This window comes from Capsella rubella, unplaced genomic scaffold (assembly GCF_000375325.1).
Source record: "Capsella rubella cultivar Monte Gargano unplaced genomic scaffold, Caprub1_0 scaffold_1, whole genome shotgun sequence".
NCBI lineage: Eukaryota > Viridiplantae > Streptophyta > Magnoliopsida > Brassicales > Brassicaceae > Capsella > Capsella rubella.
Genome location: NW_006238923.1, coordinates 11,124,716 through 11,145,792, shown reverse-complemented (window position 1 = coordinate 11,145,792; position 21,077 = coordinate 11,124,716). Strand labels below are relative to the sequence as shown.

The window sequence follows — 21,077 nt, the reverse complement described above, 5'->3', positions numbered from 1 at the left end:
CATCCGAACGGATATTTGCTAAACCAAAACAATACATACATATTGTTAGTTATATACTTCATTTGCATCATGGTTAGTTAGGTAATTCGGATCATTTGAATCATATATTTTGGATAATTCATATCTAAATTATCTGGAAACAAACTTATCTATGTTTTGGTTAAACTTCGGATTTCTAACAAATTTGTAATCTATGCGAATTTGGAAAGAAATATGAACCAGTCCGATCCGAAAACTTTCGGATTCTAAACATTCCTATATATCCGAATGATCCAAAATCCGAGTAATCAGATCCATCCAAAAATATGAACACTTAGACCTTTTGGTGTGTGTGTGTACGTGTGTGTGACATATTTTGGTTTTATTTTATTTTTTCGATGTTTCTACTAAACGAGTAAAGAAAGAATCGCTTGTGAATAGAGGAAACGAGAAATTAAATACTGTGAAAGTGTTTTCAAGTTGCAAGTGTGTTTTGCTTATATAATGTCCACATCATGGATTAATGTTTGGCATATGGTGGATGGAGAGAATTCAAGTATGGGATACATACGACACTATACAACTATTTCTATTTATTTTTCCACATGTGGTGTGTTTCTTTGTTTCTTTCTCGTGTATATGTTTATTATGTACATTGCATGATTGTATTGCTTTCATCCACTGTCTTCTAATTTTTTCTGTATTTTCTTGAAAACTTAATTAATTTCTCTCTAGCTAGTAGTACTCAAAAGCTTAGCAAAATTGACCATTAGTTATGTATATTGAGAGTTAAGCATTATTGGAATAAAAAAAAAAATAGTGATGATGAATTGATGCATGAGAAGCATATATTAGTAACGTTAAAAGGTTAATTAATCTCACCATGCATGAGAAGTTTCACATGTAGCATAAAAGTAAGTATGTATAATTTTAAATTGTGAGATAATTATGATGAACGAGCTTGACTTTACTTAGTCTTGTTGTGTTGTTCATTGATTTTTTTTTTCTTGTCTTTTAGATAAAAGTTGTAGGAAAAAAAAAACTCACTTGATTCCGATAAAGATGCATATATGGTAAACTAAAACACAAACTTTTGATTATAAAATTACTTAAATATTACTAGGCATTTGAAGATATCCTTGTCCAAATTAAAGTCGCATAGGCTAATTGATCGTTAATTCGCGGTTAAGTAATAGGCATTACACTTCTTTGTAATAATATATAATTTATGAATTGATCACCCGTTTTTTGGAACGCATTAATATTAATTAGTGTAATAATTTAGAAAATATGAATATTCAACTTTACTTATGTTCAAACATCGTCCCGTACTACTCCGATATATTTTACTAAAAGCATTGATTTTTATTTTTTTTAAAATTTGAATATTGAACTACGTATAATTCGATATGTTAATGTAAACGTTGAAAATTCGAAGGTGTAGTGTACAGAAAGCATTTTAGGTGATGTGCAAACATGTTCGACGATGCTAAACTTTCTTAAAAAGAAATAAAAAATCAGATTATTATAAATATAAAATGATACTTACAAAAACTTGCATCTCTCTTTAATCCAAAAACGTTGGGGAGGTGTGGGGGGGGGGGGAACTTAGCTTTATTCCATGGGGCTAACCTGTCTTTAAGCAAAGAATGCTTCGAACAGAGGGACAGCTAAACTCCAAATAAAGATCCAAGACATCTATATGAACATAACTGACAAATATAAAATCAATTCCATACTTTTTAAATATAAGTATTGGTAAGTAGTTTTATTATAATATTTCTGTGATTTTAACACTATATCTAAAAACATTGAAAAATAATATATTTTATGGTGGAATACAAATTGTTTTGTTTATATAGTTGAGGATTTGATTAATGTGCAAGAAAAGTATAGTCAATGTCCCCAAAACGCTTCCCATCTTGTCTTACATTACATGTTTTGTCTTTTCGGATTTGTTTAACTAGTAAAATATTACAAAGATGTTCTTTATCTTTAGGGCTTTTATTTTGTTTTGATGTTCCTTTTTAGATATCTTTTCACTACATAGTTAGATCATATTTCATTTATGAATACAAAAATATTTTAATATCATAATATTCGTATAAATTAACCAAAAAACAATTCCTAAACTAACGATTTTCTTAGTTATTAAAATCCTACAATTTATAATAAATATTTCAAAAAAGAAATTAAGGAATATTTATCAAACATATATCTTTATATTATTTAGAAATTTAAGTTTATATGATTAATAGTTACTACGGACTTATATACATGTTTTGATTTGTAATAAAACTCTTTTACAGTAGCTCTACTAACTAATGTTGCTCAGCTATTCTAATTTAAAGGGTTGGTAACAAAGTTCACCAATTCTTGTAGTTCTTGATGGTTTTGGTCTCAAAAAACTTTGCTTAGTTAATCGGAAACGAGTGAGATCAGATCGAGTTGTCGTTATAGTTTATTGCTGAGAGGATAAAAAAACAGTGAGACTATTTATTTGATAAAGTCGTCATAACAAACGTACAATTAAATAAACTTCAACACTGATCAATGCTATTGTGAACGTTTGTATTGTGTACAATTGTAGTAAAAATAGCAGTGTTGCAAATTCGTGTACGTCCACAATGTGTATATACATTAAATGTTAACTTTTAGATACTTCCAAATTTTATTAACTTCGATCAAAAAAACGTAAATTTGAGTGATGGACGTGACAATAGCAGTATAGTACTGATATTAGTAAATGTGTCGCTACGAGCGACAAACAAGAGTTTTAATGCATATAGCTAGAGATGTGTTAACATCCAAAAAACCTTAAACAATCAAAATCTGTTTTACGTTTTTTCATAAGTTTAGGAATGACTAATTAAATGATATTAGTGTTATTATTAGTACCAATAAATGTACGTAGACATCTAACAACAAGACATGTTGAGTACTCTCTAGTTGGTTTGTATTAATGTTATTGTCGTGTGTCGTTGTTTTAGGATAGATCCACATCATTCAGGTACATATTCATATGATAGTTTCACATCGTAGGCTAAGTACTATACTATTACTTAGTTATATAACCACAGTTTGAAAATCTGATAAAAGAGGAAAAGATAAGTTTCAAATCATGGGCTATGTACTTTCTTATGTCTCCCCTTTTCCTATTTTAAGTGTTTTAAAACAATGTTTAATTTGAACAAGAAATCTTCCAAAGCAAATTGGAGTATTTGACTATAGTTTGATTTCATTTTACAATTTTATATAACTAGAAAAAAGTATAGCGAAGACAAGTATTACATATACAAAATTTATCCAAAAAATTCGTTATTTTCATTGTTATTTAGAGAAAATTTCGTTCTTTCATTTAATCAAAACAATAACAACTTCAATGTAGTTGTGTGTTTGGTTGCCAATTTGGTAAAAAAAAAAACTTTTTTTCTAATCGAACAAAGCATTTTCTAAACTTCAAGTTTGTGAAAATGAAATCACTTCTAGTCGAATGCATTGGTTTTGATATGAATTTTTTTTAACTAAAATTACTAAAAGATTAGTCTCTCCTATGTTAGAAAAGGTAAAAAAGCATCAGTCATCAATCAGGTGATCTTCTCTTTATCTCCCAATCCAATTCCTTTCCCTATTTCCCAGGTTTCCCCCTTAATCCTTTTTCTTTAATTTTGTTCTTCCCCCATTGGATTTTTGTTGTTTTAGTTTACTACTATGGAAAAGAAGATGATATACAACATTAGTCAAAATGAAAATAATTTCCAAGTACATATTTGATCGTGTACACCTTTTAAAAATTATCGAGAGGTGTTGGAGTTTTGTTGCCACCAATTTAACCAAATCAGATTCAAAAGTATTTTAATTTCAAAACTACAACTCATGAAAACTTTTTTTGTCTCCTGCATAATTTGCAAGTAAACAACACAAAAACATAAGCTGGCCCGTATAAAGTTGCCCGAATCTACTAACACTTTAGATTTACACAAGTTACAACGATGGGTTCAGTTCATCATGTTTTGATTTAACTTGAAAAAACTTTTGAACCTTTTTTTCTATCTAGTGGGTACTACTTCTATTGTGTTAGAATTTAGTACAACTGCATCAGACCGACCGGTGAAGACTCGGGCCAAACTATATATGGTTATCTCACATTTCGAACCAGATCCAGAATTGCACTAAAAGGTTCAGCTATCCAAACATATAGAACAAATACAAACTTCCTCTGTTTAGAAAGGTTGTTGTTATCTCCTGAATCAAAACCACATTTCTGCCGAACAAAATCTGATTTTACATGTCTGCAACAGACCAGAGATAAGCCTCTATTTCCGTTGCTTTCTTCTCATTGGTCTTCTTGATCAATTGCTTCTCAGTTCCTGAACCATTACACCACGAAGAAAAGAAAACAGATCAGATAAATAATCTTCTAAATGGAATGTTTGAATGTGAATAATGTATAAGAGGAACTTACCGTTACTACGGTCCACCCCATCCCAGTGTCTACCCGGTTTAATTCCATACCGGTTTGTAGCAGCTTCTAGTCCTCTTGTCAACCAACTATGTTTAGGCACAGTTTGTGGTATAATAAACCCAGATTTTTTCATCTTCTCGTCGTCTCCTAGATCCACAAGAGTTGTCTCGTGCTGCTTTTTCTGCGATATACAAAATCAGTTATACATTAGGGTAATATGTTTATCCAAAGGCAATCTTGGTTATTCATAATCTAGGTTTGTAGTAAGCAGAAGAATTTTCAATACCTTGACCAAATGAGCCATTGGATCTCCCCATCGAACTCTTTCTTTCATCATTTGATCAAGCTCGGGGTCATCCCTGAAACGTCAGAACAAAAAACCCTGTTTAAATAAACAACCAAGTACATAATAGCTCAACCACAAGCTCAAGAAGAATAATCAATAAAATACCTTGTCCGAGCAAACGGCTTCTCCTTCTCAAGCTCAAGTTCCTCTAGTCTAGCTTCAGCTTCACGCTTTTGAGCTAAACCTTTGCCCCATTCCAGTTTTATCTCCTACAAGAATTAGGCAATTACATTCATACCTCCTCTACTTGTCTCAGATTTAGATTACAATACATAGTTTGGGGAGCAAAGAACAAACAATACCTTTGGCTTCTCAATCACTTTTTTTTCCTTGGATTTAAGATATTCCTCCTTTGTTATACGCTTCCCTGCAATATCAATAAGCATCTGGAGTTAGGCATGAGATTATGCATTCATACTACAGCTTATAATGACTAAAGACCTATAGTCCACCTGTGATCTTGTCACGGAACACTGCTTCTGCATTTTGACCAGTTAGCTCGGAATCCATATTTTTAAACCTGCACAAGGATATAATTTGTCAGAAAGATAGCAGCCTAAACTGTGCAGTCGAGAATCTCAAATCATCGTTACTGAAGACTGGTCTCTCTATGAATTCCCTATTAAAAGACACAGAAAGACAAAATCTTAGCAACTTAGGAAGACGTAGGCAACATGAAACTTCAGAAAATAGGAAACCACTCTCGCCTGATACTACAGAAACAATCATGATACCTATAACTTAAAAACGCAGAAGTAACACAGTCTAAAAAAAGCTTATACCTCAATTGTTCATCCTCCTTTTTCTTTCGATATTCACTTCCAATGTCTTTGCCACTAATCAGTCCGGTCTTTCGTTGCTCTTTAGCTGTTTGAGGAGGTGGTGATTCTCTGCGAGGTCTCCTTGGAGGAGAGCTATCCAAATTGGAATTCCTGGACACATTATCAGACGAACGTCGAGAATCCGCAGTTTTTCTCTGAGGAGAAAGATCTGAGTCTCGAGAACCCTTCATATTCATATTCCTGCGGGGTGGAGATATGTCAGCATTCGAGGCGATAGATCTTGAAGGCCTTCTACCCGGTTCAGGTGATGGAGAATGGTATCGTCTTCTCCGAGGAGGAGAAAGGTCACTGCTCTTCCTTTTTACATCTGAGACAGGTGAACCATGTAAATCCCTTTTCCTGCGTGGTGGAGATAAATCAGCGTCCACCTCCACAGAATCTGAACGCCTTCTGCTAGATTCATGTGATGGAGAATGAATATGTCTCCTGCGAGGAGTAGATAGATCTTCACTCTTGGGGCCTTTATTGTCAGGTTCAGGAGAAGGTGAGTCATTCCTGGCTTTTCTTTTGCGCGGTGGTGACATATCAGTATCCAAACTGATGGCATGTTTTCTGTTAGGTTCAGGAGAAGGCGAGTCTTTCCTGGCTCCTCTTTTGCGAGGTGGTGACATAACAGAATCCAAACTAATGGCATGTTTTCTGTTAGGTTCAGGTGAAGGCGTATTGTGACGTTTTCTCCGACGTGGTGGTGACATATCTGTTTCAACTCTTTCTGCAACCTCACGTCTAGGCCCAGGCTCAGGAGATGGCGAGTCATTGCGAGTTCTTTGTCTACGTGGAGGAGAAATATCAGATCTAGTGTCTTCACGGCTTGGAGGTAACGTCACCCACCCACTCCCATCCTCAGCAATGGCATTCTGAGCACGCCTTGCCCTAATTTCCTCCAACCTCCTCATTCTCTTAACTTCAATGTCTTCATCAACCAAAGGTTTTTCCTCTTCACGAAAACAAGAAAAGAAAACAAAATGTGTCAAGATGAACTGTTAATAAATCAAAGAAGTGAAAGCATTGCAAATGCAACTAGCCCAGGAAACAAGAAAAAGTCAAGAAATTTACCTGCTGAATCATTTTCACTATCTTCCTCTTCAGGATCAACCTGTTTTTGCCAAACTGGATCTTCATCCACAACTAAAACACCTTTTGGTTCAGGTTTAGTTGGCTTCTTCTTCTGCTGCTTCTTCATCTTCTTCTTCTTTTCTACAACATCACTACTTTCATACTTCTTCAAGTAATCTTTTAAAGACTTTCCTCCTGTTCTTGCAGCAGCCATCTTCGATAATTTGAAGCCTAGAAATGATAAACGTAAAAAACTCAGTCAAAACATAACATTTAGATATACATACATATCCAATTCAGAAACCATAGGCTCAAGCAGGAATCAACAACTTGACAGATGAACAACAATGCCAAACCATATCCGGAATCAACAATTAGTTGCAACACTCGAATAAGCATCCATCAATCCCTAGGTTATCATTATCTAGCCAAATAAAAAGCATGAGACTGAATCCAGAAACCAAAAAAAAAATGCTTTAGTCTTATATCGTCATCAAATTCACAAATTCACAAACCCTTGCATCTATCTACTCAGAAGCGATTTCAGAAAAACCGAGAAAGAGACACGAAGATACACATACATACATGGAATCGTAAAATTACCAACCTGATCGGAAAAACTAACGCCGGGGATGACCGGAAATGCGTCGGGAAACCAAACGCGAAACGTTGAAGATAGATAACACGGAGGAGAGATCTTGTAAGGGTTTTGGATCCCAAAATCCCCCTGGAGACGACGAATGGGGAAAAAGAAAAGATTATGGCGGATTTGAAATTAGAATAATTAATAGGGATGCTTTTGTAAATCCCATTTAGAACCTAGATAGGGGCATTTTAGTCAATTTCAAATAATCCTGAGTCCGTCTTTAAAAAGCCCTTCACTGTCTTTGTAACTAATACACAGATTCAGAACAAATTAGGGTTTATTCATTTTCTTCCGTCACTCTCTTTTATTCAATCCGCCGCCACTTTTTTTTCCCCTTATATAAGCGTCGTTAATGGCATTATCTTACAATGCATTAGCTCAGTCATTATATACAAGAAGTAGCTGCTTCGTCCCGATCAAATACACTAAGCAGAGAAGCAGATCGAGTGTTGTATTCGCGTCTAATGATAATAAGAACAATGCTCTTCAATCTAAGGTAAACTAGTTAATTTCTCTTCCTTAGAATGATCTGCAATGGAATCGTGTAAAGCTTAATTGTATCTAGAACTATTATTGAACCAGACATTGTCAGGTGCTTACTCTTTGACATATGAGTGATTACTGTTACATGTCGGGTAAAAAAAAGAGAGAGAAGGAAAGGCTTTTTTGATGGTTTCCATTTTTTAAGTTTGGATTTCTCTTTTAAGATGCTCATCGTTTGCTTAGTCGTCTGCATTTGGTGATGGCTTGAGCTACATCTGTTCATCACAGTTCTGAAGTAACTTATGTTCAGTTTAGAGAATAGTGAATACACTTTGTTTATTTAGGATTGGTCTTGTGTTAATGTTTATTGTATCCTGTAAAGTTGGGATTTTTTTGCCAGAGATGGTCAGGTTCTTACCCTTTGACATGTGGGTTTGGACTGTTACATCTCTGGTAAAGAAAAGAGAGAGAAGGAAGGGTTTTTTGATGGTTTCCATCTTTTTGTCTGGATTTCTCTTTCAAGGTGCTCATCGTTTGCTTGGTCTGTCTTTTCTCCGTGATGACTTGGGCTACATCTGTTCACCACATTTGATTTCTTTGGAAGTAAAACATTTTGTCTTGGGGTCTCAGGTTTAGTAGTAATACGCTTTAGATTCATGGACTTACCCTAATTTATTGCTATTTGTTAGTCTATATGTTTATTACATTCTGTATAGTTAAGATTTGGCCAGAGATGGTCAGGTTCCTACCCTTTTAAAAATGAGTTGGAACTGTTACATCTCTGGTAAAGAGAAAAGAGAGAAGGAAAGGCTTTGTGATGGTTTCCATCTTTTGGTCTGGAATTTTCTCTGTAGGTGTTCATCGTTTGCTTGGTCGTCTGAATCTGTGATGGCATGGGCTACATCTGTCCTCCACAACTGAATAGTCTCCAATTGAAACATTTCTTATTTTTCTTCCAATTCTAGTCAGACTAATAAGTATATTGTGATCTTTGTATTACTGTCTCGATGAGCATTGTTTGTGCGTCTGTTGTATTCCCTGGTATTTAACATTGTTGCTGTTGTTTTATTGGGTTAGGTAGATAACTTGTTGGACAGCATTAAATGGGATGACAAAGGATTAGCTGTGGCAATAGCACAAAATGTTGACACGGGAGCTGTATTAATGCAAGGGTTTGTTAATAGGGAGGCCCTCTCCACAACCATCAGTTCTAGGAAAGCTACATTCTTTAGTCGATCAAGATCAACCTTATGGACTAAGGGAGAGACATCCAATAACTTCATAAATATCCTTGATGTGTACATTGACTGTGATCGAGATTCGGTATGTTTGCATGGACCACAGATGTGAAATCAATAGTATTTCTTTTCATAAAGGATTTGTATAAACTCATTGGTTTGTATTTTCTCAGATTATTTACCTTGGAACACCTGATGGACCTACCTGTCACACTGGGGCAGAGACTTGCTACTACACATCAGTTCTTGATCAATTAAACAATGATGAGGTTTGCTATTGCGAAATTTACAAAAGTTTAATTGAAATCTGAAGTAGATCAAGTACTTTCCTGACTTGCATTATAGGTTTCAGGAAACAAGCTAGCTTTGACAACATTGTATTCGCTAGAATCAATCATTTCCAAGCGGAAAGAAGAATCAACAGTTCCTCAAGAAGGTAAACCGTCATGGACTAGACGGTTATTAACTGATGATGCTCTGCTTTGCTCAAAGATCAGGTATTTTTTCGCTTATCTGCAATTGAATTAGATCCTTGTGAAGCTCTGCTTTAGATCCTTGTGAAGCTCTGCTAGATCCTTGTGAAGCTTATTGGGATATTTGCCTCAGGGAAGAAGCTGACGAGTTATGCAGAACATTGGAGGATAATGAGGAAGTTTCAAGAACACCATCAGAGATGGCTGATGTGTTATACCACGCAATGGTGCTTCTATCTAAAAGGGGTGTGAATATGGAAGATGTTCTTGCAGTTCTTAGGAAACGCTTCTCTCAATCTGGAATCGAGGAGAAGCAAAACCGTACAAAGTGACTGTTGTTTCTTTGATTTACCGTTTACATGTATTTGCTAGATTTTTTGAAGTTTCTCAACTTGTACTGGTCAATATAAAACTCTGTATTGTATAATCATATATTTTTTGTGATAATAATAAGAAATAAATGAATCCTTATTTATCTAATAGTAAATGGTTTGTATACTCTAACTTCTCCACAACACAACATAATTTTCCTGTATAACAAAGTTAGTAGTCTCAATCACTTTGAGATCTTTGTAGCTTCTACTTTGACCTGTCCAAAATATTTCAATCTACACATGTGTACATGACCCTAATTCATTTCTCTCGGTCCAGCCAATATCACTTTTGGCACTTGCATGCTTACTAGCTCTTTATATTCATCATCCATATGGCTTCTTTCTTGACTCTATGTCTCTGATTTTCAGTTTAACTTATTAACTTGACTATGAATACTGTATAAGTCCATAATCATGATTCGTAGTAGAGACTTTAAACATATGAACTTGTGCATCAATCAGTTAATTTATCTAGTCTCTACCTCCTCTTAATAGAGTTTAACCACATAAAAATATAAATTAAATATAATTAAAAAAATATAAATATCATTCTATACTGGGAAATGGGAATACCCGAGAAGTTAAACAGACCAAAAAAGAAGACAGTAAACTGTTTATAGCTATATCTTGGATTCAAAGGAACAGTTCCTTTTGTCTCTCTGTAAACTGCTGCAATAGAGGTACACTATGAATACCAAACCAGTTTAACTTTGATACAGTGGCCTTATCAAGAGTTTTGGTTAGAAGAAAACCATAGCTTTTTCTGGCAAACCAGAATCTTCTCGCTTTTAACGGCATACTCAGTCTCTTCTCTCCGGCAACTCCATCTCATCCCCTTTGCCAATGTTGTGATTGCATCCATGAAGTAACTCGATTCTCGGATTATAACATATCCACTCGGTCGCAATATCCGGTCCATCTCTAGCAGAACGTACTTCATCTCACACCTGTTCACATTACCCATATGGTTCAAGAAACACATTAATACCAAAGACAAAATTTTAAACTAAGTGACAGCTACTGAAAAGTTTATTTGGATTTATGATGGTTATTAATCTCCTAAAACCGCAAATTCGAAAAACCGAAAAACCGAGATCTTCATTAAATAATTTGCAAGGCATTATGCAGTTTAGAATCCTTTCAAAAGAAGTTTATATTTTCTCCCTGAGGAAGAAAGTTTTTATCTCATCATTCACACGTACCTGTGACTCTCTAAGGTAAAAAGGCTGTCAAGGTGAAGAAGATCATATGTTCTTGGATATGTTGAGAAAGCTTCGCACCTGCAATTTCAGTTTCAGGTTAATATCACAAAGACCAAATAACTACAACAGAGTGTTTTTGGATAAAAAGAACATTTTTACCAGTCGTGGTAAGTTCCGATGAGACCGCGATCAAAGACAACAGGCAGCGAATTTGCGCTGTACGAGGAGACAACATTCATGACCCAAACAGGATCCTCGATGAGAGCCGCAGCAAAACCTCCATAGACAGTGTTCATATCCATAACATTCCTTATCTTATCTGTCCCAAGAGCTGGTAAGATTTTCTTGTAATGCTTAACTCTATTCTTCCATTTACCGTCATCGTGTTTCAAACCACTTGCGCTCCCTCCGTGAACATCACCGATTCTCTCAGGCGCGACGTTTAACCTCTGAGGCCATTTTGGGATTGAACCAAGCCCGGAATTCTTGACTTTAGGGGTCGGGGCAACCACGCAGGGACGGAGAGGGGTGTACCAAGCAGAATCAGGTTCTATGCTGTCGTCACATTTGGGCGGGTAAGCTTCCATGTTCTTTGCGATTTTGTCGTAGCAAGATTTGTCTGAAAGTTTCTGCCACACAGCTATGTCATCTTTTTGGGCGTACTTCTTGAAACACATGGAAGTTAGAAGTGACTGAAGCTTGTTGTAGTCAGATTTCTGATCTTCCATGGTCGTGTTCCATCCACGCCATCTCCTATTATAGTTCACGGGTGGACCAGAGAGAATCCAGAAACCTCCAGGTCTAACTATACGATGAATCTCAAGCAAATAGATTCCACCTGCAAGATTAGACAACACATTTGAATGAGGTTTCTTAGTTCCAAATGTTCCAAATCTAGCCATAAATATTTGTAATGCAGAAGATACTTACCAAATTCTGTCCAGGGAATAAGACATCTTGAGCAATGAGCCATATCAAATGCATTTGAAGGAAAAGGAAGGCGTTGCGTAGAGATAATCCCGAGAATCGCAGGAATTCCACGTTCAAGAGCAAACTGAACCTGAGCTTCATGGTTATCTCTTGGAGCAAGAGAGAGTGATAGGATCCCACGGTCCAATAGATCACCTCCCCAGCTCGCAACCTATAAATAAACCAGGAAAATTTTTATAACCGGAACAGATTAGAGAGTAAGTTATCAACCAGAACAGATAAGAGAACTGAGTAGTTGAAGAGAGACTAACCCCACAGCCAGTATCAATGGCGGTCCTGACTGTTCCGTCTTTCATTTCGGGAATCAGATCTTGCATCAAATCAACATAGTGACTAACTCCACGAGGAAACATGGTACCACCACCCGGGAAATGGAACTTGTCTCCTTCTTTCTTAAGCCAATGCTGGTTTGATTTTTGCTTATTGATCCAATCATAAGGCACATTCCTATACCAACACTGTTCTCGGCTCTTGGGCCATCTTATAGGCGGTTTATACCCGTCTGGTGGTGGAATTAAACACTCACTTTTTTCATAAACCGCAGGACAATGACGCTCCAAGAAACTTAACCGATGAGTACCATATTTCTTCCACCTCTGAGAACAGAAAACACAACAATAGTTCAATCAATATGCAACTAAAAGTGAAAATACAAAGTGAGAGTGGAACTATTTTACCTTTGGATCGGTACACGGCGTGTAATCTTGGAACTCTGACCCGCATTCCGGGAAAGAAACGGATTTGACTTGAATAGGTGACACCGTGGGTTCTTTAGGGGCAGCTACAGCCTTTGTAGTGGTACTTGTGACATCTTTAACTTCGATCTTGTGTCTCTCAGAGCAAAATATACCACCAAGATAGAAGGAGAAACCGCAAAATGCAATAAACAGAATCGTCAGTGACAAGATCCTAGAAGAACCCTTTTCCGGTTGTGATTGCTTCCCGCTCTTCATACTTCTATTACACCTAGAGATGTAACCAAACCCCACCTGTAGTAGATTCAGTGAAACCAAATATATAATCAGATCAAAAGCACTCAGCAGATCAACTGAACTAAAGATTCTTATCACACAAATTCACTATGAAACAACCAAAAAAATGACTTTGTTAAGGAAGTGGAAGAAGCCTAACTGAAGACTTAAGCAGCTGGATCAGCAATTAAAGTTTGGATCTTTGATCAATACAACACACAAGATTTAAGATTTAGAGCAAATGGATCGATGAGATCTGAAACCAAACATGTTCCAACACAGTGTAAGTTCTGTCGCAATTTCATACATGGTTTATGGGTCCCCAAAACTAAAGCCATCCCCCCTAAAGCATCCCACTAGGTCAAAAAAGTTGAATTTGGAAGACATAAGACGCAACTACTCATTTGTTTTAACGCTAAAAATATAAGTCTCAACATCAACAGTTGCTGATTTTCACCAAACTATGGATTTTTAGCATTTTTCCCAAAGATTGAAACTTTGCATCAAATTGAAAAAAATTGGGGAACAAAAAAAAAGAAAAAAAGAGTTCTGAAAAAAACTCAACGAAATATCAGATCTTTAACTGATTAACAAAAACAAGTCTTATATAAACAATGGGTACAGCTCACAAGCTTTAAACAAATGGATCTGACACACACACATAGAGGAAAAAACAGAGGAAGATGAACAGAACTGCGAACTTACAGTGTTTTTGGTTTTGTCTTTCGATGAAGAGAAGAAGAAGAGTTGAAATTTCTTGGAAAAATCTGGAGATAAGAGTTGAAGTAGGTAGAGAGATAAGAAGTAAGAGTCCTAGGATGAAGGGAGAAGAGATCTCCGTAGATCTCTCAAAAGACTCTAACACACTCTCAAGTCTGTGTTCTTTTTATGTTTTTGGACAAGAAGTGATACTTAACAGCTAGACAGAGAAAGGTTTTATACAAAAATATCTTTCTTTCTCCCTTGGTTGATTCATTCCTTCGTTCCCATCTTCTTCTTCCTCCTCTTCTCTCTCTCTCTCTCACTTGATTTTTCGATTTCTTTTATTGGTATTTTTATTATATTTTTTTCTGATCTTTTTGGTATATTTTTGCGACAGAGGTAAAAAGAGTTTCCCTTTATTGTAATTTAGACAAATTGTTAAATCTCTTTGATATTACTTTTTCTGTTTCTAACTTCCCCATTGGGGGTATGTGAGACGGTATTGATGAGGGAATATGAAAGCTGTTGTCACAGTGGCGACTACCACAAAGTGGTTAAGTGTGAACAAAACCAAAAACTATCTAATGGGTTACTTAAACCCCATTTTGGTGTTAATTTGTTTTATTTTATTTTTTTTTGCATCAAACCATCTTCAATGGAAACTTATACATGACTCTCTTTGAATGTGATACAATAGTGTCATACTCATACCCCAAATTTGGTGTGATACTATCCACAACGGTAAGCATTATTCACTTGTTGTTTTAGTAATAAACTGATAAATTAAATAATAAAATAAATAAGTAATGTTGATGTAGTTGTAGTATTTTATTACTACATAACTAGGTTCGGACCCGCGCTTAAGCGCGGAGGAAATAATTACATATATATAACTTTTATCGGATTATAATATGTTACATTTTAATTTTGTTATAGTGCAGTAAATCTATGATTACGGTAAATCATATATTTGTATAATAAGTTTTAATAAAATAAAAAAAGGAAAAGCTAGTAAGTAATCATATACTGAGTTTTGATACAATTAAAAACACGGTGAAAATTTAATAGCACGAAATAATGTTTATCGATAAATTATTCATTTTGACCATTTTTGTACTAAAAGTAGGAATATACGTAAAAATTACATATTTACAATATATTTTTTGAAAGTCCAACCCGTAACAGAATTCACTTCCTAAAAAACATTATTTGTAACTCGTTTTATCATTATAATTGTGATTTTAACAAACTACCCGTGAATTATCTAAATTTTACATAGTTTGATAAATAATATATATTATCAATAAAAATTATGTCTCCAAAATTACATTTATGTCTTCAAAAAAATATTTCGATATTTTAAATTCTAATAGTTTTATATATTTGAACCTTTTATTTATAATATTTTGAAACTATTTGAAATATTAAATATGCTCATGTAACAATGGTTTTAATATTGGTCATACTTATAATTATTTTAAACCGTTGTCCAAAATATTTAACCGAGTGTAGTTGAGTATTATATGTCCGTTTTGAAAAATTCAAATTGCAACATATGCAAACTAAAAGTTAAATTTTTATTAAATATTTATATTATATAGTATAATATCATAAATTAAAAATAATATCAAATAAAAGTGAAAGAAGAATAATATTATTTAAATAGATTGTATTAAATTAGTTAGAGAAATATTAGTAAATCTTATAATTAGTTATGGAAATAATACAATCCTAAAATTAGATTTGGAAAGTATCCGGTGTATGTATCCAAACCCATTAATCTATCCAATTTTAAAAGATCCAATTATAAATTTCGGGTAATTTTTTGAAAATGACCCGATCCGGAAACACTTTTTGTACTTCTCTTTTACTAATATAGGGATATAATAAGTATTGATGAAAACTATTAAATACAGGAATAATAATGAAAGTCTTTGATTAACAGTATAATAGAGTTTGTGTGATATTTGGTGTCTTGTGCTATGCTGTAATTATGTTTGTGTCAATTAATTTTGAAGAAATATTTAGTTATAAACTATCAAAATTCATACTCAAATTGATTAAAATACATAAAATATTGGAAACATAAAAATCAAACATAGAAAAAACTGTTTAAACTAAATAAAATAGTTCTAGAAAGATTTAAAAAATAATAATAGTGTGAGATTTAGTGTTAAAGTTTGAGAAAAAAATAATTTGTGGTGCTATAAAATAACTACACTAAAATAGAGTCTAGCATTGGAGATGTCTATATAGATTCATATTTGTAATGTAACGAAACAAAATAAATCAATCACTATTTTACTTTGGAGGAGTATTCTACAAAATTCTATTTTTTATATGTATAATAATTATCTAAAATTGTACACTGATGATATACATTTGGTAGAAAAATTAAAAAGAATGTGTCGACTTTTTTGCTAACCTCGTCTACTTATTATACATGAGATTCTAATATAGCAAATTCAAATCATAGTTAATGATTAGTCATAGTGAGAGACCTTAATTTGAAGTAGTAAAACCCATCTCTTCATCATTGATGTTTGGAACCTCCACCATTGGGAGAGTCTAGGGGACCATACGTATTTGTCTTTGTTCGTTTTCTTGTCACTATTTCTTGTCCTTTTTTTTTTGTTTCGTTGATCTCTAAACATTATAAATCACTGAATTACATTGAGTTAAATTTGACAAGTGATATTTATAAGTTTTGTAGTGTAAGCCCTGATATAGTATTAGTTACCATTGATTTTTTCTGTAAAATTAGGTTGGTATATATCAAATCAGTCTAGTTTCGATGATTTTTCTTCCTTATTTTTTTTCTTTCTCTACTTATAATTTTTTATATGGAAAAAAGGTCGAGATCTAACTCTAATAAAGTGGAAAAAAAAGAAAGAAAAATAAGTGCATGGGATATTTATGAATGATATAATTATATAAGTCATCATGGAACCACTTGTAAGTTAACACGTAATCCAACATAAAGTCTTACTTAAGACTCTTTTCAGTTTTCACGACGACACCGATACGCATTTTCATGAACAATGCAATATTTTGTAATCTTTCTTCTTCATTCAGCGTCAAATATTTTTTTCTTCGAGGCTTGCAAAAACCCAAATAATATAAAAATGGTTTCACCTCATAATTAAAGTATTAATAAAATCAAAATAAATAAATAATGTCGGCTGAGGAATAAAAAGAGCACCGACAGTAGAATGCTACTGCCTTTATTCTTTTGCTTTGGAATTTTAAATTTAACAAAAAACTATGTGCTCTCTCTCAGATCTTGACCTCACTGGTTCTAGTTACAAAGTATATTTGGTTGCAGTAATAATAACACTTTTGAAAATAATCATAAGTTTTAGTAGTGGACCGTATCCGTATAATGTATGTGACCATGGGAAAATTTTATAGTCAAAACGTAGATATCAAAAAATAATAACAACGTTGTAGACCAAAACATGGGTCTTGTAGCAAAAAAGTTTGATGCGGACATATACACTAACACTCTCGAGTATCTACCGATGACCATATATCATTATTATGGTCTATGGATGGACTCATGACTGATAGGTATTTATTACTGGTGAGACTGTTTTAATGCCAAATAATTGTGTTTGAAATTGACTATAAAAAAATTCGTATTTATATTTTAAAGTAATTATTATACCCTGATTAAATTGCAAATACATTGAATAGTATTGTGTGATTATTTGTATTAAATGTATTTCCATTGATTAATACAATTAATCTATCACACAATACAACAGAATAATTCATTTTTGTCATTTGCGAATAATGCAAATACAAAAAGCTATGTTTTCTTAGTTAAGACTTAACAAACACGCAAATAGTAACATTGTACGGTCATTATCAATGAATTGATGTAAGTAACATGACAATGTGCTTAAAGTTTCAAACTTTCCCACATGGGTGTCTTAGGATTTTCACCATTTTGACTTTGTACACAGATTAGTAGTTACTGACCAAACTCTTTTAAGCTTGACTAAAGACGAATCAAACTATATTTATTAACTAGTTTCTTCTCCTTCGACTTCACATGGATAACGTCGTACATTTGATTCCTCTGTAAACCAGATATGTTATATAAAGAGCTCACCTGTGTGACTCACTGATGTTATCTTGCAAAAACCCATGTGACTGTTTTGTTTTGAGCAGAGAGACGAGATGTATGAATCTTGATGATTGATGATATTAAACTCCTGAATAATTACACAACCCATATGATGTTTAACACATGTGAATGTGATGATGATGTTTCTGTAAGAATTCAATTTGATGTCATTGCCTAGATTAAACATTAATCAAAAAGGGCAGACTTAATATCAAAACATCATTATGTTTAGAGTTTACCTAATATTCGGCGATGCTAAATGCTTTAAACTTTCTGTCTTCTCCTGTGTTACAAGGCCAGAACACCTCTTTTTCCAGCAAGAGGTTCACCAAGTAATTTGTATATGTTCCTCCATATCTTGGTTTGCATAACCTGTAGTAAGCAAATAAAGCAAGTTTTCAAATTTAGTTTTGGTCCCAAGGAGAAGATGAATTTAACAGCTTAAATTTCTTGTAACTTCACCTGGGAAATAGTAGAAATGAAGCGCACTTACTCCTTAATCAGGCATCAGTTTGTTCTGTAACCAGAGCCCTTTCCTCATCAACCATTTTGGGGGATTATATTCTGAAAGGGCTCGTTGCAGCAAATCATCTGGTTTGACTCCATTTTTTAACATATGTTCATACAACAATGCAGCTTCAACAAGTCTTCCAACCTTGCAACAACCACGGATAAGAATTGTGTAGGCAACAACATCAGGAAATAACTTTGCATCCATAGCTCGATGGAAGATATTTGTTGCCTCATCCACTCTTCCTCGTTTGCAAAGACCGTCGATTATGATGCTATAACTGATTATGCTTGGAGAAATACCTTTCTCTTGCATATCCTCGAAAAGCTTGAAACAACCTTCAATATCGACTGATTTTGAAAACCAATCCATTAGACAACCGTATGTGACAACATTCGGTTTAGGACCCTTCTCCGCCATTATGGAGAATATCCTTATAGCATCATCCATATCATTATTTTTACAGAGCGCATGGATAAGTATAGTCAAAGTAACAGAATTGGGTCCAAAAGGGGTGCATTTCAGCATCTCGAAAATCCTCGCTGCTTCATCTAACCTTCTCAAAGAGCAGAAGCCACATATCATTGTGTTATATGTCACAATATCAGGCTCCATTTTTCCTTTGAGAAGATTTTTGAAGTACATAGAAGCATCCTCTACGCGGTAACTTTTGAAAAGCAAATTAATGACGACATTGCACACCGCAATATCCGCAGAGATTTGATTCCTCCGCATAAAATCAAAAAGCTGAAGCCCAATGGTTGGCTTCATATGCTTGCAGCATGCATCCATTATGATACAGAATGCTACAGCATCAGGTTCCAAACCCATTTTGAATATTCGGAAAAATAGAAATACCGCTTCTTCAAATCTACCCTCCACCACACTCACCCTCATAAGCGTCGTGAATGTGGCTACATCAGGTTTTATACCATATATCCCAATTAATCTAAACACCTTCAAAGCCTCGTCAAAATGATTTAACTTACACCAGCCATCTATTAAGGAATTAAAAATTACAACATTGGGCTGGACAGACTGGCCTAGAGTTGTAACAGAGAATCTCATGGCATGGAGCATAAGCCCTTGCTTACAAAGGCCATCCACAAGCACACCATAAATGAAAACATCAGGCGGACAACCCATCTTTATCATATCCTCATACAAAGCAAACCCGGATCTCAAGTTCCCACACTTGCAAAGACCATCAATGAGACTGCTATAAGTGACAACGGATGGCTCCAGACCACGTTTCAAGATATGACCATATATACCAAAAGCCTCGTAAATTCTACCATCCTGGCACAAGCCTTTTATGAGAATGGTGTAGGTAACCACATTAGGGGAAATCCCTTGATACAACATTCTCTTGTACACATCAGAAGCTGTTGTCAAATCCCCCAGTTTTACATATACATCAATGGTTGAACTGAAAACAACTACGTCCAACTTCAAGCCTCTATGTAAGGCCTGCAAAAACAGTTTATGACCCATTCCTAACATCCCTGCTTTAAAGTATCCATCAATTACAGTACTGTAAGCGATCAAGTCTGGCGCTATTCCCTTCTGTTCCATAACTTTAAAAAGCTCAAAAGCTCTATCCATCTCACCTCTTTTGCAAAACCCATTAATCAACGTACAAAAAGTCACCACATTAGGTGCAGGACCACAATCCAACACCAAATGTAACATTCGACAAGCTACCTCTATCTGATCAACAGAAAGACCCCTTAAAATCTTATTACAAGAAACTATATCAACACGAAAACCTCTCTGCATCACTAGCCGGTGAAAATCGAAAGCCTTTGTAACCTCTCCTTTACAGAAAAGAGCATCAATTACAAATCCATGAGCACTCACCCCAGAAGGCACGATTCCTCTACATAGTTTATCAAAATGATCAGCTATTAAGTCAACACGAGCACCATCAATCAAAGAATTTAGCATCCTATATACAGTATCATCCGTTATAACTGCACCCAATTGAGTACTACACACAAATATCTTCATAGCCTCATCAACCATACCATATTTACAACAACATTCCATCAAAAACCTGCAAACATCACCATGGTTCAAATAAACCTCCATTAACCTATCCTTAATCGAACCCAGAACGTGAAAATCCTTCCCACGATTGACAACCATTTCATCAAACACCTTATCTGCAACATCGAACATCCCATTTCGGATCAAAACATGAGCAATGGTGAAAAAAGAAGGATCCCGTCCAGACATCTCTGCCCATCGAAAGTACTCTAACGCAGAATTGGGTTCTGATTCAAGCGAAAGAACGACCAAATCCGTCTCGTTGCGTTGCAAATTTAGGCCGTAGTAAGAATCAAATAAGTTAAAGCTTCCGTCTTTGATTACTTTAGAGATACCGGCAGCGAGGGCTTTAGCAGAATCAGACGAATACAGACGAGAGTTCACACTGTTCAGCTTCACGAACACAGAGTAAAAAGGCGGGAAAATCTTGCGTAACTGTGAAGACGATGAAGACAAAAGAAACATCTTTCACAAAGTTCCCATCGCCGCGGAAACAGAGCGGCTCTGATTTTTTTTACTAATTAAAAAAAAAAAATGCAACCCGGTTTGTCCAAATTTATCCGAGATATCCCAAACCGATTTAACAAATAGTATGGGCCTTTAGGGTGAACGGCCCAA

General features: G+C 34.8%; 4 protein-coding genes across 9 annotated transcripts; 1 reads left to right on the top strand and 3 right to left on the bottom strand.

Annotated features, from left to right (window-relative positions):
- Positions 1–4,097: 4,097 nt before the first annotated feature.
- Positions 4,098–7,453, bottom strand: LOC17897743 (BUD13 homolog). Its single transcript, XM_006307000.2, has 9 exons — positions 7,296–7,453; positions 6,689–6,919; positions 5,573–6,569; positions 5,243–5,310; positions 5,093–5,157; positions 4,896–4,999; positions 4,731–4,803; positions 4,445–4,625; positions 4,098–4,349 (listed from the first exon to the last, which is right to left on the bottom strand). Exons 2-9 carry the CDS (start codon positions 6,900–6,902, stop codon positions 4,264–4,266), a joined length of 1,788 nt encoding a protein of 595 aa, XP_006307062.1. The 5' UTR covers positions 6,903–6,919; positions 7,296–7,453; the 3' UTR covers positions 4,098–4,263.
- A 136-nt stretch (positions 7,454–7,589) lies between these two features.
- Positions 7,590–10,008, top strand: LOC17896827 (histidine biosynthesis bifunctional protein hisIE, chloroplastic). Of its 2 annotated transcripts, none has more exons than XM_006305444.2 (5): positions 7,590–7,830; positions 8,895–9,140; positions 9,229–9,324; positions 9,401–9,552; positions 9,662–10,008. In XM_006305444.2, exons 1-5 carry the CDS (start codon positions 7,687–7,689, stop codon positions 9,858–9,860), a joined length of 837 nt encoding a protein of 278 aa, XP_006305506.1. In that variant the 5' UTR covers positions 7,590–7,686; the 3' UTR covers positions 9,861–10,008. The 2 variants fall into 2 exon arrangements, with proteins under 2 accessions (XP_006305506.1, XP_006305505.1); XM_006305443.2 differs by having other exon boundaries at positions 7,748–7,830; positions 8,899–9,140.
- Positions 10,009–10,428: 420 nt separating this feature from the next.
- Positions 10,429–14,091, bottom strand: LOC17900362 (probable methyltransferase PMT20). 3 transcript variants are annotated; one of them, XM_006306980.2, is made up of 7 exons: positions 13,771–14,088; positions 12,772–13,083; positions 12,346–12,690; positions 12,035–12,245; positions 11,264–11,942; positions 11,105–11,182; positions 10,429–10,849 (listed from the first exon to the last, which is right to left on the bottom strand). In XM_006306980.2, the coding sequence occupies exons 2-7, from the start codon at positions 13,045–13,047 to the stop codon at positions 10,630–10,632; spliced, it is 1,809 nt and encodes a 602-aa protein (XP_006307042.1). In that variant the 5' UTR covers positions 13,048–13,083; positions 13,771–14,088; the 3' UTR covers positions 10,429–10,629. The 3 variants fall into 3 exon arrangements, with proteins under 3 accessions (XP_006307042.1, XP_023645226.1, XP_023645227.1); XM_023789458.1 differs by lacking the exon at positions 13,771–14,088 and adding an exon at positions 13,226–13,331; XM_023789459.1 differs by lacking the exons at positions 10,429–10,849; positions 11,105–11,182 and having other exon boundaries at positions 11,260–11,942; positions 13,771–14,091.
- Positions 14,092–17,758: 3,667 nt separating this feature from the next.
- On the bottom strand, positions 17,759–20,934 carry LOC17900555 (putative pentatricopeptide repeat-containing protein At1g31840). Of its 3 annotated transcripts, none has more exons than XM_006306701.2 (3): positions 18,362–20,934; positions 18,139–18,271; positions 17,759–18,045 (listed from the first exon to the last, which is right to left on the bottom strand). In XM_006306701.2, exon 1 carries the CDS (start codon positions 20,922–20,924, stop codon positions 18,396–18,398), a length of 2,529 nt encoding a protein of 842 aa, XP_006306763.1. In that variant the 5' UTR covers positions 20,925–20,934; the 3' UTR covers positions 17,759–18,045; positions 18,139–18,271; positions 18,362–18,395. The 3 variants fall into 3 exon arrangements, with proteins under 3 accessions (XP_006306763.1, XP_023645720.1, XP_023645721.1); XM_023789952.1 differs by having other exon boundaries at positions 17,759–17,987; XM_023789953.1 differs by having other exon boundaries at positions 18,393–20,934.
- Positions 20,935–21,077: the final 143 nt, after the last annotated feature.